The 20457-nt window shown below is 45.7% G+C and overlaps 2 protein-coding genes across 3 annotated transcripts in view; both read left to right on the forward strand.

The window, feature by feature from the left end:
• birc6 (baculoviral IAP repeat containing 6) overlaps nt 1-5985 on the forward strand; it is a 109575-nt gene extending 103590 nt beyond the window's left edge. The window contains 2 exon segments of the mRNA XM_032541923.1: nt 4518-4652; nt 4826-5985. Of these exon segments, the coding sequence (XP_032397814.1) occupies nt 4518-4652; nt 4826-4990 (300 nt within the window). The 3' untranslated portion in view covers nt 4991-5985.
• Nucleotides 5986-12916: 6931 nt separating this feature from the next.
• The window catches only part of ttc27 (tetratricopeptide repeat domain 27), a 53115-nt gene continuing 45574 nt past the window's right edge, over nt 12917-20457 (forward strand). The window contains exon 1 of one of the 2 annotated variants that reach the window (XM_032542000.1): nt 12917-13236. In XM_032542000.1, the coding sequence (XP_032397891.1) occupies nt 13146-13236 (91 nt within the window). In that variant the 5' untranslated portion in view covers nt 12917-13145. The remainder of the gene's footprint in view (nt 13237-20457) is intronic. The other variant, XM_032541999.1, reaches the window with a different exon arrangement.

A 20457-nucleotide genomic window follows, 5' to 3' on the forward strand; every position in this document is an offset into this window, starting at 1 on the left:
AAAGAGACATCATTTTTGGTGAAGTTTGAACGCTGCACTGCCCACGCTGCAGTGAGCCGAGCCGGTAGAAAAACTGTCTTCTAAGTTTTTCTTTAATGAGCAGCACACCAGAACATAGAGAGAAGGGACTCAGAGGTCCGAAACGGGCTGCAAATAGCTTGTGTTATGCAAGCATATACCAAGTTGCGATTTTTTTTTTTTTTTGTATAGTTCTTTAAAAATAAAAAGGAAACTTCTTTTGGGCAGAATAAAATGAGTCTGGTCCGAGTTTCCTAGTAACTTTACCAAAAAGGCTCAGGATGCTGCAAATGTACAATATCAAAATGACTGGTGGATTTAAGACAAATGTATATAATATATTTATTTATTTTCATTGTTTGTTCATTTCCAATCCTAGGACACACATTCATACAGTTTGATAAAAGACGTATTGCCCCGCCCGCTGCAGAGGGCTGACAGCTACTTTCTATTGAAAATTGTTCCAGCTTACATCGATGTTACTGTGTACTCATGTTGGCAGGACGGTCTGAAATGTTTTGCACCATCTTTCGCTGTACAGTTTGTAGGTAAATGCGAGATGTAGGAGTCACACACGTTTCGTCTTCATATCAGAAACAAGGAAATGAACTTGACCCGTTCTCACTCCTGATTGGTCAGTGGCTCTCAGAGTGCGTGTGGGACTGCTGGGATTGGTTGAAGTTGTGGGAACTCCGGTTATTGGTCAAATTTGTGGAAAAGGTGGCGCCATCGCAAAATCCTGGAGGGACTGTACATGAAGTCACGTGGCTCTCGTGTCCTCCCACAGCGCTGTATCCAGAGCTCTAACGCCTCTCTGAGTTAAAGGATCCGCTCCTGACTGCTGTGTGCAGGGCTTGTTGAACAGTATTTTGGCTTACATCTGCTGTCCTTGGTGCTGAAGATGCAGCAATGCCTGCTGACACGGTGGTCCCCGCTGAAGCCCGGCTGATGTGTCTCGAGACCGACGCTGTCAACTGTCCTAAACACATCCTGTCACTCCTCATGCAGCAGCGTCTTTAGCAATTTCAATGTTGACACAAAAATGTGTCAGTTTTATGAGTGTGAGTGAGAGGTACCTTCTCAATGACCCGTGTAGATATGTAGCACATCTGCAGGTCTCCATTCTTTGACTCAAAGTGTTGTTTCTGTTTGAAAACCCAGACATTATGTCCGGGTGTCTACTGCTGTCCATCTAGGTCTTTGGAGGCTGCCCTCCATAAAGACTGAAAATCAAAGAGTTGCTGAGCCGCTCCTGAAAGACGCCCTCCATACCTATAGTTTTTGGATTGTGCTGTACAGCTTCATCAGAAGCCTCCATTAGCCTTTGCTGTTCCAGCTGGGGTGTTTTACTTCCACCACTTTATTTGGGTGGTGAACTTAGAAGTAGGCCTGTAACAATTATTACATAATTGTCAAACTGCAATGTCTTTTTACGTAATCACAGTTTCTTTGTTTAACAGCGGTAAAGCATTTGAGCCTTTTCTTTAATGAGATGGGTCAAAGCATGGTCAACACCCGCATGCACCCTGAAGCGGCCCAGAACAGCAGCTACCCTAAGATCCTGGTGAATCCTAACAGAGGACGCCCCACCTGCAGTTGTAAATCAAGTCGGCTTTCGAATGTTAAAAATCCACAAAGCGTTATTGTTGGACCATTGAGCTAAAGCTATGCTAGCGGCAGCGGTTACTTGTTGCCATAGCAACTCCAAACATCCTGGGCTATAGCTGCCTCAAGCCAGAGACATTTTGATGCTTTACTTTAGGCTGTCCTCCCTGTGACAAAACCCCAAATCTTTACTTATTTTTCCATTTTGGATCAACCTTCTGCTCAATGGCCTTTCCCCAAAAAACTATATGCTTATGTTGTAAAGAAAGATGTCACACTCAATGTGTAGCAAGTCATTTTTTCACGGCTGCATGGGGCCATGCTTACGACGGTGCTGTTTTTGTCTTATGAACAAATTGTGTAGCTAGGATTTTATTTTTGGGATGCGTGTGTGAGAATGTTATTACAGGCTATCGACAGTGTGAGCTGGAGACTGATACCAGGCTTAAAATATGCAGCGGCAGATTTTCGGGTGAAATTATAGGTCTATATTGGTCGCATGTTAAAATATGGATCATTGTGCGTGTGTTTTTGTGTCAGAGAACCAGAACACACATGTAAATGTGTGTGTGATATCCTCTTCACGTGTGCACTGAGAAGCACTAACCCTGTGCTACCAGCAGACACAGTATGTGGTACCTACTGCATACTGGGTTCATCAGTACTACAGCTGATGTCAGGTCGGCTTTCCAGCAGCCGTCCCCCAGCACCAACCCCTGTCCCTAATTACAGAAAGCATGATTATTTTAGCCGCAGCCTGGCAAAACTCCAGGACTCCATCTAGTGCTCGGAGAACTAATATCTAATTACAGCTGCAAGTGGCCATGTCATTGCTGTGCTGGTCTTTGAAGTTGAAATTGAAAATTTAAATTTATGAAGCTGTTTTACTTTTCTGATGTAGCTTCGGATGGTGGGAGCTGTGGACGTCAGTTAGAAATATTTGTGCCCCCGTATGGGCGTGGGTCAGGGCAGGGAGGAATAAGGACCTTTTTAATGGCTGCATGATTGAGTCTGGCCCTTGACCCTTCATGTGTTGAGTGTTTCTACATATCTATTCGCCAGCTGCTCCCCTCCCTCCGTTGCCCTGTGGAATAATGAGTGGACAGTATTACCTCAAAGGTCACTTGCTTTATCTCCATCAGAAAACCTTCTCTGTGTGTGTGTGTGTGTGTGTGTGTGTGTGTGTGTGTGTGTGTGTGTGTGTGTGTGTGTGTGTGTGTGTGTGTGTGTTCTGAAAGGTCTCAGCGTTTGCATAAGGTCAGGTATCTGCTTCTGTCTTTAGTTTCCTTGCCATGTCTTCCTTGCTGATTCAGTGTCTCCATTCCTGTAGCTTGGCTGATCTAACCATGTTTACCACGCCCCCTCTTAGCGGGGGGACACCTCCCTGCAGGTAAGGGCCGTGACCCACCAACCAGACGGCTGACCATGTCCAGCCGTCTCACTGAGTTGGCAAACAAAAGTGCCTCGGAACCAGGACCTTAAAATGCCTTTTTTGATTTGCAGCCAACACAGCTAGTAGATTTTGAAATTCCCAGCCAGCCACGTTTGGTTTTCCCTAACTAACTTTACTTTCAGCTCCTCTGGTCGGTCTGGTTCTGTTCGTCTTCTCCATTTCAGCGTAGCTTGTAATCGATGCACACACTAGGTACGGTTGTGTGACACATCACAAAATAAGTGTTCATGGGAAATGTAGTGTTGCCAGATATAGATCATGTTTCTATCCTCTGATTTCCACCAACTCCAGAACTGCGGCGGACTCATTAGGTTTCCATTAAAGTCAATATGAGTATTTCTACAGACTGCTGAGCAGCTGTGTCCCGCCTCCGTCCCGTCCCCGTCCCCGTCCCAGCTCAGTCAGATAGGCAGCTAGTGCGTGCTCACAGCAGATTATATCTCCCTGGACTACATCTTGAAAACAGCTCAGGGTTGTTCCTCCTCTACTCCTCTGGATGGAAACAAGCTGTTGGTGGTTTTGTGGTTCTGTTCTACGTGATCTCGCGATACCTTGTGGGTCCTCGAGACCTCAGCTGTCAGTCATGGCTGCAGCCGTTCCGCAACTAATCCTGACCTGGTGGGGGCTGATGGACGGTGGAGCACGGAGCCGTCCCGCTGCGGAGCCGATCCACAGTTGTTCTGCAGTTGGTGGAAATCCAGGGTCAGACGCACAAAACCGCCCAAATGTCTTGGCTGAGAACCAATGTGGATTCACACGGCCTCAGTGTTGTGGCTTCGATCATCACCGGCCAAATTGGCTAGTGATGAATGAAACTTTACAATGTAACACACCAAAGTTCATTTTTACCCGCATTTGGCGGGTGTTCATTTAAAGCCCTGCTCGGAACCCACCGATGGAGATGATGGGTGATCATGATCAACCTTGGAGCAGAGTGGGTACATTTGATGTCAGAGGGACTCGAGCCCACCTCCCAATAAACCTGAGTAATGGCGGGATGATCCCGTTGGGGGTTGTCCTGCTGTGTAGATCCAAAGCACCGGAGTTGTTGATAAAGTCATGAGCCCGCTTCTTAGATCACGACGGACCAAGAAACTGCAAGGTTCCTGCACAGCTTGTGAAAATTACTCATAACATGGAGGTTTAGTCGGGTTGCTTTTCATACAGCAAATAATACTCTAGGTTGGTGGGGGGGGGGGAAACAGGACCGCATCACCTGACATCCCTCACATCTAACACTTACAGTTAGAAACAAAATGGCTCCTTTCTGAAGAGTTGCCACAGGGAAAGGGGAACAAAACCAACTGATTACTGCTGCTGTTCTTATCATATGCATGCATTATTATTATTATTATTTTATTATGTGTGTTGCCTTTAAGGGGCCGGTCTGTATTTAGACTACAGAAGCCTGCCTCTGTTAACATGGGCTATGTGTTTGCAGGTGATCCACAAACATTTCTACCTGAAGCGAACTGAGATCCTGTCTCAGTGTGAGGACTGGATCGCCGACATCCAGCAGTACAGCAGCGACAAGCGGGTGGGCCGCACCATGTCCCATCATGCCGCTGCACTGAAGGTAGTATCTTTACATATGCTTCAGTATTATGGCTCGTTAGACCGCATTCCCACTTCACTGTGCAACATGCTCCTAATGTTACTAACGTGTCTGTGTGTGTCTGTGTGTGTGTGTCTGTGTGTGTCTGTGTGTGTGTCTGTGTGTGTGTGTGTGTGTGTGTCCGGTCCCTGCAGAGGCACACGGCCCAGCTCAGAGAGGAGCTTCTGAAGCTGCACTGCCCCGACGGCCTGGAGGCCGCCAGCGACGAGTTCTCCCTCCTCCTCAAAGAGCTGCCCAATCAGGACGCAGAGAAGCCCGGGGGCAGTCAGGATGGCCCCTGCAGCGAGGGCCAGCTATGAGTCCCAGCCCCCCCTCCCTCCTTATGATGAAAGGACTTGATGGCTTCTGAGCACAAGCCACCACTTTGTCAATATTTGTATGTAAAGATCTAATAGCCGGGGGTGTGGGAACCAGAACTATGAAGTGTGCTGCGCCCTTATGGAAAAACTTTTATTTACCTGTAAAAGAGTGTAAACATTTTGTGCTTTTTTCCAATTGTGAAATAACCACTGATTGGTATGTTATTAAACTTGTTTATGTATACATAATGGCAGAGAAAAAATTACAGAATATATAAGGGAAACTACCTTTAGAGAAGAATGTTTACTGAATGTTCATTTCCTTTTTTTTTCTTTTTTTTTTTGACTGGTAGAGGGAGAGCAGTTGTAACCAAGGATATCGGTCATTCTTTAAGGATAATATTTAAAAAATGAGAGAAAAAGAAAACACCCATAACACCTGGAGATAGAAAGCCCCCCCGTCATCCAATGCTTCATTTCATTTCTCTGGGGTCGTTCCCACTCCAATAAAGGCTGAGATCGCCATTCTTAAATGCTGTTATCCCTTTTACAGGCTCCAAATTAAAAAGTACCACGCTCTGGATAACCATTTGTTTCCTCTCAGAACTTCTCCATGACCATTGTCATCGCCATGCCTGTAGATCATAAGACGAGACGAGTCTCTGTTGGTCAGAGCACCATGGGAAATGGATTTTGAAGGCCTGTGCATGTGTGTGTGTGTTTTCTGTGCGTGTGCAACAATCCCCAGTGAGATACAAAGCTGTGATGTGCCTTTGATCTACACCATACCACCAAATACTCCAACAGAGTACCTTTACTGATTTCTTTGCTATTTCTACAAAATTAATAACTGCTCTGTCTGACATACATATTGCTTTGATCTTTTTCATTATGTTGAACTTCGGTGATCAAAAAAAATGCACTTTCTATTTTACTCACTCCTTAGAACAGTCTCATACTCCTTTTGCTAGGACATTAAATGGAGCTTGAAAGTATGGATTTATTGTGCGAATGCTTCTTTCTGCGATTGACAGGACATCAGCCAAAGGGAAACAGGAAGTCCCGGAGAGAGACAGGAAGTCCCGGAGAGATGCTGACTCCGAACATCTGAGCAAAGATCTCTGCTGGAAACAAGTTGCACTGATGACGGGTCGGGTTCTCGTCAAACGGGGATACTGGAATACTCAAGAAAAAACAGTCCTGCGTGATCTCTATCTGTCATTGTCGGTGCATTATGGGAGTAAGAATGGGGATTTTATTATTTGGGTGTATTCATCTGCCTTTTTTTGCTATTTTAGAAAGAGTTGCAACTTTATTTTCAGAATGTCTTTGACAAACAACTTCTAAAAGCCAGCTGTGAGTTTTAAAGAATGTTTTTATAACTTCAAATATTCATGACTAAATAAGAGAAATCCCTGTAAAAAGACCAACCTGTTATTAGATTCCATAAAGACGTGAGTAGAGGTCTAGGCTGTCCCTGCAGGGAGGTGATTGAGGCTCATTCCCAGCCTCAGATGTTTCTTAACTGCTTATATTTTTTCTAAAATCTAAAGCTTTCACTGAAAATTCCTTGCAGCTACATTTTTACATGCACTCCTAAATATTTATGGATAAAAAACGTATAGGTAAAACTATAGAGTAATAAACAAGGTCGCATACCAAAATTAAATTTAACTCTGTGAAGACCAGTCATTTCTCACTAATTGGCCTTAAGTGCAGCGTCTTTGGCAGGAGAGTGGCGTTCAAGGTTTGGGATCCTTCCTGACCAGCGACCAAGGTGGACAAACAAAAGTAGATATGAAAATATATTTATAGGCTCCAAATATGACTTGTAGAATTATTAGTCATAAGTGGGGAACTCGTCATGACGTCTGAGCAGTTCTAAGATCCAGTCCAGACCGAGTCAGTAACTCCGGACCTGCTGGGGGTCAACTGGGCTAGAAAGTCAGGCCTTGGGAACAGTTCCTCTGGGATTGGACCGGAAACAACCTCAATCAGCCAAAAATACTTATTTGCTAAAATCATGCCTACAGTTATGAAAAAAATATTTATATATATATATAAATAAATAATTCTATTGGATACATCTGTGCATAAAACTAAACCTCTAAAATAAGGTTTCATGAGGACAGAAGGCATGCTGCAGAACTACCTTTACGTTTGGGTGAAAGAACAGAACGTGGTGTTGAAGAACTTAGTGCTAGCAGAGGTCCAGTGTCCACCTAGTGAAGTCCGATCTGATTGGTCGGATCACAAGTGGACCGCTCAGACCAGAGATGTGGATTTGAGACTTGGGGCACGTTCAGTCTCCAGGTGTGAATCGGGTTGAGTTATGTCTCCTCTGGTGTGGTGGGTGTGTCCCAGGTGCTAGCCAATTAGCAGAGCACTCAGGGCTCAGCATGGCCCTGGGGACGTGGACTTGGACTAGAGTCCCAATTGTGATGACTTGCAACTTACTTGAGACTTGACTTGATTTGAGGCATAATGACTCAGTTTTGTGTATTTAAAAGGTTGAATGTTAGATGTTAAATATAAAATAATATAATGTAATGTCTTGTTGCTATCTAACTATCTAGAATGCTAAGTCATGATTGGACGACTCAAAAAATCTGCTCAGTATGTGACTGTTATGATTGGATGACTGGCTGTCAGGCAAACTCCTCGCTATGGTAACAAGTAACATCTAAGAGCTCTGATGAAGCCTAGACCGATTCTGTGCCACGAGCATAGACCGTTATATATATATATATTATATATAATATTAATACAGTCTACGGCCACGAGCCATCACTTTTAGATTCAAACATTTCATACAAAGGTTAGGGGTTTTAGCAAAAAGTGACCTGATTTGGGACTTGTCTTGTCCTGACTAAGGACTCGTCTTGACTTGACATGACATACAGTGGGGTTCAAAGGTTTGTATTAATAAAGATGAAAAATCTCCAAAAGGCATCAAATGACAGATTAGACATTCGTATTATATGTCACAAAAAATTTAGATTTTATTTCCATCATTTACACTTTCAACATAACAGAAAACAAAAAAAATGGCGTCTGCAAAAGTTTGGGCCCCCTGCAGAGTTTCTAGCATGCACCCCCCCTTTGGAAAGCTGAGACCTGACAGCGTCATGGATTGTTCTCAATCATGGTCTGGAAAGACCATCAGCACCATGGCTTCTTCTAAGCAGTTGTCTAGAAAACTGAAACTGAAAATAGTTGACGCTCCCAAAGCAGGAGAAGACCAGAAGAAGATAGCAAAGGGTTTCCAGATGCAGATCTCCTCTGTTGGGAATGGAATTAAGAAATGGCCGTCATCAGGAACAGGGGAAGTTAAAGATCTGGAAGACCAAGAACAATATCAGGCAGAACCACTCGCAGGACTGGGAGAAAAGCAAGTCCAGACCCCCGTTAGACCCCGATCCATCCAGAAAAACCTGGAGACCCTGGAGTTGGTCTACAACCATTCCACTATAAAGAGATACTCTGACAAACATGGTCTCCATGGAAGAGTCATCAGACCTCTGTCCATTTTTTAGTTTTCTGTTATTTTTAAAGTGTAAACAATGAAATAAAATCTTACTTTTTGTGACATATTATACGAATGTCTAATCTGTCATTTGATGCCTTTTGGAGATTTTTCCATCTTTTCTTGGCTTCTTTATGCACATTAATACAATTTTTTACCTGGGGTGCCCAAACATTCGAACCCCACTGTAACCTGGGACTTGACTTCCTCGGGACTTGGTCACAACACGGGGGTACAAGCGGACACTCGCCTTCCCGTTCAGAGGTGGGCCGAGCCAAATGTGTCCACGTTGTAATAGCAGTGAGACAGGGACTGTGTCCTGTGTCCACGTTGTATGTAATAGCAGTGAGACAGGGACTGTGTCCTGTGTCCATGTTATAATAGTAGTGAGACAGGGACTGTGTCCGGTGTCAATGTTGCAATAGCATTGAGACAGGGACTGTGTCCACGTTATAATAGCATTGAGACAGGGACTGTGTCCTGTGTCCACGTTATAATAGTATTGAGACAGGGACTGTGTCCACGTTATAATAGCATTGAGACAGGGACTGTGTCCTGTGTCCACGTTATAATAGTATTGAGACAGGGACTGTGTCCTGTGTCCACGTTGTAATAGCAGTGAGACAGGGACTGTACTAAATGCCGTCATAGCTTTTTCATTTTTGATCTATTTATGAGAGTAACTGACAACCAGCCCATATGTAAACAGAAATGATGTACGTGTTTATTTGGAAGTGAGGCTCAGGACGCTTTCAGAGACCCCTTTTACAACCAGGTGAAAACACACAGACTTTAATTAAGGCAAAGGAGGCCGCTAGACTCGGGGTCTTATGTTGGGGACATGGACCAGAGCAAGCAGCGCCCAGGGACCCAGGGCCGGGCGCTCACTGCTCAGGTGAGTGGAAGCAAAGGGGTTGGAGGTTTATTTTGGTGCAGGTTGGGTCTTGCCAATGGTTAATATATGTATCATTGTATCATTTCTCAATATAATACACAGAGAAAACCTGATGTTCAACAACAGCAGAGATTTTAGCTTAATTATAATATTTAATATTTAAACCATGCAACTCCCAGGATTCCCAAACTGTCCCAAAGTGTGCCGCGATGCTTTGGCATGTTATTGGCAGTTATATGGATAACATTTGCTATTTAGCACTAAAGGTAATTTTCTGCAGTTACGGGTCCCTATTGAAACCATGGATGTAAACACAGACTATTAATTATGTCGTGGAGTTGTTGGGATCATGAGAGTTTTTGTCTTTGCTGTTAACCGCCATGCTGATGATAGTCTATGCATTGGCCTTCAGAGGGAAGTAAGCCACTAGAGACCATTTCTCTCCAAACACTCAATTGTATCTTCAATCAACTCTACTCATCTCCACCAGTCTAGCTTCAAGTCCGGCCCCTCACAGAGACTGCCCTCCTTGCCGTCACTGAGGAGCTTCACATGGCTAGAACAAGCTCTCGGTCCTCCGTCGTCATCCTTCTGGACCTTCTGCTGCCTTCCACACAGTCAGCCACCAGATCCTCATTCCCACCCTCCAGGATCTGGGTGTCTCAGGCTCTACGCTGTCTTTGTTCACATCTGACCTGGCAGACCGAACCTACCGGGTAACTTGGAGAGGATCTGCATCAGAACCTTCCTTGGCTCTCAGACACGAGGTAAACAGCTTCATGTCGTGTTCTGAAACCGGATAACAATCCACTATCTTTGACAGTTGACATTAGTTATCTGTGAAAGCTCTCTAATACTTATGTAATATATTTTATTGATGTCTTCTAGGGGTGCCCCACAATAGGCAACTTATGTTACAAGAAATGAGTTTTATTATAATTTGTTGTTTTCTGTTATTCTCCGTGTTTTCTCCCTGGTCTTGTGTGGTCTCTTGTTTCCTGTTTTATTTTGATAGTCTGGTTTCCTGTGCTGTATTGTCTCTAATTTTCCTCCCTGCCTTGTGTTTCCTACCTCTGGGATAGTCGTCCCCGTCCTGATGTGATGCACCTGATGTATCACCTGTTCCGTGCTTGCTCGTCACCTTCTGTATTTACCCTCTCTCTCTTCACTGTACTCTAGGTATGCCTTGGACAGGTGCTTTTGGGGAATTTTACAGGAATGGTGCCTGTCTGACTGACATCTCTCATTGGATGGCCACACACCACCTGAAACTCAACCGCTAAACGCATGTGAAGATTCTTCTTCTGATAAACGTGGCCCTGCGTGATGAGGGGGCGGGGCTTGGCTTGGCGTCCGGTGTGCCGGGTTGATGATCACCACAGACTGTATGTTGTCCTCTCCAAGACCTTTGTGGATGAGAGACTTGATGAATTCCATTGGTCTACCTCGTTGTTCTAGCTCAGTCTCCAACTTATCAAAGCTGTCATTAATGTGTTTGAGGATCTTGTCAGAGGCCTTCTCCCTAATCAGTGTCAAATCATCAGCGTCGGGACCACCGGACGAAGTCCACGAGTGCCACTGGGAGCGCTATCGCTAGTGTTGCTAGCATTAAACGTATACATTATTAGACATGCTGAGGCTGGTCAGAGCGGACCACACTGTGTCAGGGACGTTCCTGAGGCAGGTGGAATGAGATGTGAGACTATAAAAATATTAAATATAAGGATTGGCATGGCGGAGCCTCTGGAAGCATGGAGGAGCCTCAGGAAACATGTCTACTCCATGCGCCCATCACTACACTATTTTAACAACTGAAACACGACCACAAATCTTTGATCCGTGTTGTTCATAACTAGCCGGACGAGCCAGACCCACATCATCCAGTTGTTGGTTCTGGGAGCTCCCCATTGGCAGGGCTCAATCTGAGGAGCGGGATAAACGGTTGTCTTTCAAATTCCCTCTGCACATAATAGGACAGCGCTCCATCCAACCAGAGCAACGCTGGTTCATAGATTCATCTTTAACCTCCAAACACATCTTCCAAATCTCCCGGAGTCGATTGGCAAGACCGCTGTTCTGCAGCAGAAGCAGCCATCTTAGTTTTCGAGTAGCAGGGAACTAGAACTGAACTAGGGAACTAGAACTGGGGGAAACAAGGAAAGTGGGTCTAGGGGAACTGTTTCCAGGGGAACCCCTGAAACCGGAGCCAGGGGAACCCTGAAGGGAACCCCAGAGACCAGTACCGGAGGGACCCCGTGAACCAGTGCCAAGGGGAAGTAGGGGGCAAGACGCCAGCTGGGGGTCAGGGACGCTGGATGCCAGCAGGGACTCGCTGGACTCCAACAGGGGGTGAGGCAAGCAGGATGCCAGCTGGGGGTCAGGGACGCTGGACGCCAGCAGGGGGTGAGGCGAGCAGGACAACAGCAGAGAGTCAGGGACGCTGGACGCCAGCAGGGAGTCAGGGACGCTGGACGTCAGCAGGGGGTGAGGCGAGCAGGACAACAGCAGAGTCAGGGACGCTGGACGCCAGCAGGGAGTCAGGGACGCTGGACGCCAGCAGGGAGTCAGGGACACTGGACGCCAGCAGGGGGTAAAGCAAGCAGGGCGCCTGCTCAGAGACAGGGAGACTGGGCGTAGGATCAGGGTCAGAAGGACTGGGAGTCGTCATCGGGTCAGGGGAACTGGGCGTCAGGTTGGGCCAGAGGAACTGGGCATCGGGTCAGGGGAACTGGGCGTCGGGTCAGGGGAACTGGGCGTCTGGTCAGGGGAACTGGGCTTCAGGACAGTTCAGAGGAACTGGGCGTTGGGTCAGGGGAACTGGGAGTCGTCATCGGGTCAGGGGAACTGGGCGTCGGGTTAGAGCCAGAGTGTTGGGTCAGGGGAACTGGGAGTTGGGTCAGGGGAACTGGGAGTCGGGTCAGGGGAACTGGACGTTGAGTCGGAGGAACCACGTACCAGTACAGGGTCAGTTCAACCGGACACTGCCTCAGAGTCAGAGCAGCAAGAGTAACAAAAAAAAAAAAGAGTGCCATCCTGCGGAATTTCTGGCAGAACGAGAGCAGTCCTGGTAGTGGACCATCGTTCATTAAAGAGCTTGTTTTGCCACTGACAGACTCAGATTAATATTCCAAGTGTCTAAGGATTTCTAAGGAGGTCGACCTTTCTGTTAAAGATTAAGATCCTTTTTAAAATATAAAAGTCCGCGAAATTGCGTTCGCTAAACCCACCAGACTCCATGTAAATAATCAGTGATTTTAGCAAAGTAACACACGGCTTCTAAACATCTCTGAGCACCGCTGGCTCTGGCGGTCTGGAGCCTGCGTGTGTTGGGTGTGCGATTATCGGCTCCGGGGACAGATCCAGCTGGGGACTGTCCCCGGAAACCGGGGACGTCTGGTCACCCTATAGTACTAGTACTAGTGTCGGCTGTAATAATATGTAGCCACAGAACCATAGACATAATAAAGATTCTCTATATATGTCTATGCACAGAACCGCCACACGTCTCCATTTAATTAGTCCCCCATAATGCAATGCGCATCTGTCATGGCTGCTCACTGATGCCACTTACACCACATGGGTGGAAATCATAGTCAGTGAAAGAAAGGTGGAAATAAACGTTGGAAGTGGGACTGAGAAACAGAGCGTGGCTCTTTAGGAAGGTTTTGACCTAGGAGAGTCCAGACTGAAGGCAGTCGTACCACTGACCAGAGACGGGACCGGAGACCGTAGCCATGCCGCTGGACGCAGAGGTCCCCGTCCTCCGAGGCTTCCTGACAGCGAGCGAGGCAGCGCAGTGGAGGCAGACTCTTTCCAGAAGTGGAGGTGAGACTCCGGGCTCTTTAATGTTTCACCACGTAGCCGTTAGCAGGTCGTGCTACCTAATGAGCGCTTCGAACGGCTACACTGGCAGATTGGGAAAGAGACATTAACGTTAAACGTTGCGGGGGACCGTTGGAGGCTTTCCCCGGTCATGAAACTCTCGGGGACGGTGTACGGCACCGGTTTAACCGTTTCTGGTAACGTCAGTGACCGCGTCATGCTAACGAAGCTCCGCTACAGTCAAAAGGAATCGATGGGAATGTAATATATTACTACTAGCTAGCGTTACTAAGCGCGCTGCTAGCCGTGCTCTGCTCACATGTCGGACCCCAGTAGGACTTGGTCTTACCCACGGGCGACAGAGTTCTCACACCGTTAATACTTGATAGCGATTTGAAATGTTCATCTCAAAATAATACCAAGGTGGAGTTTTGATTGTAATTTAGCCTGAGTGCTAGCTAGTTGCTGTAGCTCGAGTTGTTCTGTGCTAACATTTTGCACGGTTTTGCATGGCTTTATGGCGATTTAGTTACGGACTCCTCTGCTGGAGTCTGGTGTGACGTCTTTCTTCCATGCACATCTGGGAGCAGCTGCACCGGAGCACCGGATCCGGTGTTATGAGCCTTCTGGTTTTTCCACCTCCTGGTTTCCGAGGCTGTCCAGATGCCGTGTAAACCTCAACGGCTACCCACGTCCACATATTCGCTACAAATTCATAAACATTTTACTGGCCTTTGCATGTCACACCTCAATATAAACTATGCTGAATTGAACAGAATATCTGAGCACGACACTACAAAAACATTGTACAGCGGGAAAATTGTGTTTTTAAATAAATTACGATGAACCGTGTCGCGCTGGGTTCGAACCTTCTTCGGCAAAAATAATGGTACAAGAGTCCACCGCACTATCCACTACACCATCGCATCATTCACGTTTACACTGAAAGAAAACTTTGATTTCTCTCAGTAGAACAGGAATTAAACTTAACAGCGTAAACCGAAACAACTTGTTACCTTGATTTAGGCTTAAAATCATGATTAAATCGTGCACTATAACCTCCTGCTACACCTCTGCTCTGTCCATGTGCGAGGACTCGTCATAAACTACACCGGGCAGCACACGGTTTGAGAAACAATCGGTCTAAAACAACTGGTTACCTTGGGCTGGAAACGCCTGATCGCGAAGCTCTCAGTCAGCTACAACAACACGTTTCTTGGATTCTTTATTTGCCCTTTTGTGTAAGGGGGGCTTTTCTCTGTCCATTTATGTCTTATAGGACTTTCAATGTTTTGCAGATACAACTATTCAAAATACTCATATGAAAGTGCTTCAACTAGGCCGCTATTTTCCTATTCAAGTAAATGGGACAGCATACAGGAAAGGGCAGGTTATGTGGTTACTGTCGTTACAAACTAAATTCCTGCATTTCTATGGATTCTGTTGTGCAGTTTTGCCGACCTCGTTGACAATAAAGAAACACTGGAATCTTCATTGTGTTTGCATTTTTGTCTGAACGTTACTTGAACGTAAACGCTTCTGTCTGTAGGAAGTATCGGGAGCACTCATAGGACTAATAAGTTAAACAACGTTCACCTTTCGTCTTACACCACTTTAAAAACTGATTTGCTGATATCTGGATGCGTAGATGACATAATATCGCCTTTGCTACAACACCAACAATTCAAAAGGTTGGGCACAAACTATTAACATTTCTTATACAGAACTTTGTATTGTAGGGGTTTCAAATGCGTATCTTCCGTCGTAAACATACGTTGTAGGCTATTGGAAACGTAGATGTATGCATTTGAGGCACGTCAATAGTAATATTGCTTCTTTCATAAATCCAAGAAACGTGTTGTTGTAGCTGATTGAGAGCTTCGCGATCAGGCGTTTCCAGCCCAAGGTAACCAGTTGTTTTAGACAGATTGTTTCTCAAACCGTGTGCTGCCCGGTGTAGTTTATGACGAGTCCTCGCACATGGACAGAGCAGAGGTGTAGCAGGAGGTTATAGTGCACGATTTAATCATGATTTTAAGCCTAAATCAAGGTAACAAGTTGTTTCGGTTTACGCTGTTAAGTTTAATTCCTGTTCTACTGAGAGAAAGCAAAGTTTTCTTTCAATGTAAACGTGAATGATGCGATGGTGTAGTGGATAGTGCGGTGGACTCTTGTACCATTATTTTTGCCGAAGAAGGTTCGAACCCAGCGCGACACGGTTCATCGTAATTTATTTAAAAACACAATTTTCCCGCTGTACAATGTTTTTGTAGTGTCGTGCTCAGATATTCTGTTCAATTCAGCATAGTTTATATTGAGGTGTGACATGCAAAGGCCAGTAAAATGTTTATGAATTTGTAGCGAATATGTCGACGTGGGTAGCCGTTGAGGTTTACACGGCATCTGGACAGCCTCGGAAACCAGGAGGTGGAAAAACCAGAAGGCACATAACACCGGATCCGGAGCTTACTGCACGGCTAGCACACACATTAGCACAGCTGTAGTCTACCGTGCTCTGTCTCAGGTGTCACCTTTGATACTCAGACACACTCGGTCTCTTCTCCCCGCCGGTACCCCCCGCCGGTACCCCACCACACCACCTGAAGTACACAATATTCGATACCAAAGTCTATATGTGTGTGTGTGTGTGTGTGTGTGTGTGTGTGTGTGTGTGTGTGTGTGTGTGTGTGTGTGTGTGTGTGTGTGTGTGTGTGTGTGTGTGTGTGTGTGTGTGTGTGTGTGTGTGTGTGTGTGTGTGAAGAAAAAGGAAAAAAATAAGAGAAACATTAATTCACCATCACAACCACCAACACAGCAATAGTGGCTAAAGTCACATAATGAAAAGAAATTACGAACTAGATATATAACAGTAGTTTTAATATAGTGCCATCATGTCTTTTTCAAATAAAAAATATAATATTTTTTTTATAGAGTAGATCAATTACAAAAACACAAACCATCTAGGGTTTTAACAGTGAGTGTTGCCGGATGGCCCGGGGCCACGTCGGGCTAGTTAATAAACAACCCAGTCGCCTGAACATGTGAAATAAACATTTAAACTATAATTTCCGATCATCATTGTAATATAAATGACGCTCTCTTGCCCTGTCGGAGAATGCTTGTTGAATGATATCATTTGAATGTGCTGTTGGCCAATCAACAATTAAGTTGGTGCTAGTGATGCATGACTGACTGACTTGGAAGAGAAGAAGAGGAGGATGAAGAAGGCTGCATACGAGCTGAAGTGAAAGAGTAGCTATGGGGGGAACAAAACTAAATGGAAGACGAGACGAGTCTCAAAAAAAAGAGTCTCGCAGTGGTGCCGGGGGGACAATAAAAGACAAGTTGCATCGTCATAGTTATAGTGTCTTCGTTTTCTTATTTAGCTAGATATGTTGCTCTCAGCTGGCACATGAGCTCTATTACAACTTGTCCCATATTGATCATGTGATGGTTGTCCCCCCATGTTGATCATGTGATGGTTGTCCCACGTTGATCATGTGATGGTTGTCCCACGTTGATCATGTGATGGTTGTCCCCCCATGTTGATCATGTGATGGTTGTCCCCCCCATGTTGATCATGTGATGGTTGTCCCACATTGATTGTGTATTGGTTGTCCCACATTGATCATGTGTTGGTTGTCCCACGTTGATCATGTGATGGTTGTCCCACGTTGATCATGTGATGGTTGTCCCACGTTGATCATGTGATGGTTGTCCCATATTGATCGTGTGATGGTTGTCCCACATTGATCGTGTATTGGTTGTCCCACATTGATCATGTGATGGTTGTCCCACGTTGATCATGTGTTGGTTGTCCCACATTGATCATGTGATGGTTGTCCCACGTTGATCATGTGATGGTTTTCCCACATTGATCATGTGATGGTTGTCCCACGTTGATCATGTGTTGGTTGTCCCATATTGATCATGTGATGGTTGTCCCACGTTGATCATGTGATGGTTGTCCCACATTGATCATGTGATGGTTGTCCCACGTTGATCATGTGTTGGTTGTCCCATATTGATCGTGTGATGGTTGTCCCACGTTGATCATGTGTTGGTTGTCCCATATTGATCGTGTGATGGTTGTCCCACGTTGATCAGGTGTTGGTAGACAATCCATTTTGAAAAACTTTGTTTTCAGTTGTTTGAATGTTGTGATTCAGTGCGAAAATGAATGGAAACACTTTAAAATGTCTCAAATCAAGTTGATATACCAGTTTGACCCTAAAAAAGCGTGTGACGTCATTACGCACAGGTTTTTATTTGCTTTAAAGCAAATTAAAACTTTCACCAACTTTATTTGCATGAGTTTTTTTCAGATAATTCGATGGACACGTGGAAGGAAACTTAGCTAGTGTTTCAAGCTTCCTGGAAGGAGTTTTCTTGGGTGGCAGTAGAGGAAGTCAAACTAAATAAATGTAACCACTAGGGCTGTAATCTCCCAGTCGACTGGTCGATTTATTGGTTGATACGTTCTGGCTCAACCAAAATTCTGATTGGTTGATTTTTTTGCCGTGTTATTTCATCAGGTGGAAGCATAGACTGTTAAGGTCTATGGGTGGAAAGCACTAATTGCTAATGGGGTTGTTTTCAGAGCATTCCTGTTTCACAGGTAAATCTGTCTTCAGAACACCCCCCTTGTTTTCTCTGTTGGATTAGTCCAACCCACTGGGGACAGATTGAAGAAAGAACTACCATAATGGACTAATATACAGCGCCAGCACGCCCCACCATCATGGACTAATATACAGCGCCGGCACGCCCCACCATCATGGACTAAGATACAGCGCCGGCACGCCACACCATCATGGACTAATATACAGCGCCGGCACGCCCCACCATCATGGACTAATATACAGCGCCGGCACGCCCCACCATCATGGACTAATATACAGCGCCGGCACGCCCCACCATCATGGACTAATATACAGCGCCGGCACGCCCCACCATCATGGACTAATATACAGCGCCGGCACGCCCCACCATCATGGACTAATATACAGCGCCAGCACGCCCCACCATCATGGACTAATATACAGCGCCAGCACGCCACACCATCATCCATGGACTAATATACAGCGCCAGCACGCCCCACCATCATGGACTGATATACAGCGCCGGCACACCCCACCATCATGGACTGATATACAGCGCCGGCACGCCCCACCATCATGGACTGATATACAGCGCCAGCACGCCCCACCATCATGGAACAATATACAGCGCCGGCACGCCACACCATCATGCATGGACTAATATACAGCGCCAGCACGCCCTACCATCATGGACTAATATACAGAGCCGGCACGCCCCACCATCATGGACTAAGATACAGCGCCGGCACGCCCCACCATCATGGACTAATATACAGCGCCGGCACGCCCCACCATCATGGACTAATATACAGCGCCAGCTCGCCCCACCATCATGGACTGATATACAGCGCCAGCACGCCCCACCATCATGCATGGACCAATATACAGCGCCAGCACGCCCCACCATCATGGACAAATATACAGCGCCAGCACGCCCCACCATCATGCATGGACTAATATACAGCGCCAGCACGCCCCACCATCATGGACTAATATACAGCGCCAGCACGCCCCACCATCATGCATGGACTAATATACAGCGCCAGCACGCCCCACCATCATGGACTAATATACAGCGCCAGCACGCCCCACCATCATGGACTAATATACAGCGCCAGCACGCCCCACCATCATGGACTAATATACAGCGCCAGCACGCCCCACCATCATGGACTAATATACAGCGCCGGCACGCCCCACCATCATGGACTAATATACAGCGCCGGCACGCCCCACCATCATGCATGGACTACCGCAAAATTTGAGGGACCCAAAGAGAAAGTTTCAGAGTTAATGCAACACAGCGAGGCACTAAGCTTGACCACAGATATGTTTAAATATACAGTATATATTAAAGTAGACCAGCCAAAGCCAAGCTCCATGTTCAGCGCCGACAGACGAGTCATTTCAGTGCAAAATAATTAGGTAAAAAACGTTTAATATACTGCAAATAGCCTACCAGGACAAGTACTGCGGGACAGTACAGTTAATTAATCTAACGGTTTTTTTTTTCCGCCCCTCCCACATTTCAGGACTTTAGTTGACCAAAACTTTCTTTGGTTGATTACCGCCCTAGTAACCATTTACTCGAGTACTATTTATCATTGTTTACAATGACCACTAATAAAGATTTGTACAGGGATTGCCAAGTGAAAAAAAAATCCTTATCCTTGAACTGTGCAGTTACAGAAAAGTTCAACTTTAACCACTGTACTATCCTGATGGACAGCCTCTTCTGGCTGATGCTGGCAAAAACAAGACGTATTTTAGTTATCATACATACTGTCTGACAATGACTACTGTAAACGTTTCCTTTTCAGTGAAGGGATGGGCAACCATGTGATCCCCCTGGGAGATTGGCTCCTTACATGATCTGTTTTTACCGCTGCGTATCTTCTTATCTTTGTTTTGGTGGCTTCATAGGTTACATTTACTCGGCAGTTCTTTCACAAAATTGTCTATGCAGAACCATGCATTATTTATATATAATATTTATATTTCAGCGTTGTTGCTGAGGAAAAGCCTCTAAGATGGATGCATATGACCACAGGACAATAGACCTCTGGACTAAACCCAGACTAATGAAATGGAGGAACCAGCAGGCTGTGTGTGCACTTAGTAAGAGACTGGCTTACACACAGTAGGCCTGTAGAAATGGCCATGCCTGTCTGAGATATTCCTGTTCATCATGGATCTACACTGCTGCTCAGCTCTGTACGCTTTTGCTTATTTAATTCACCATTGCCTTATTAACTGCAGCTCATTACCTGGATGCTTATGAGTTATGGACTACTTTGAGGGCGTCTTTCTTGTTTTCCATAATTGCTTCTTTTTCGTTGGCAGACCTGAAGAGAAGCTGAAATGTCATTAAAAATGTGGCCATACCTCAGGCTTTCTTTCCCCCCTCATAAAGCCAGAGCCCATCCTTCTCCTCGTCCTCCCCCTCCCTTCTCACTATGTTATTATGGCAAGATGCAATAAACATCTCTACACCTCTATTACAACACTGTCTCTAGTCACACTGCAATTTCATCTTAACGCCAGTACAGATAGATGTATCTGGGCTCCCGTGACCGGCCTGGAGGTGTGCCTAAATGGGCTAACGTGAGCATAGCTCATCAAT

This window comes from Etheostoma spectabile, chromosome 17 (genome assembly GCF_008692095.1).
Source record: "Etheostoma spectabile isolate EspeVRDwgs_2016 chromosome 17, UIUC_Espe_1.0, whole genome shotgun sequence".
Lineage (NCBI taxonomy): Eukaryota > Metazoa > Chordata > Actinopteri > Perciformes > Percidae > Etheostoma > Etheostoma spectabile.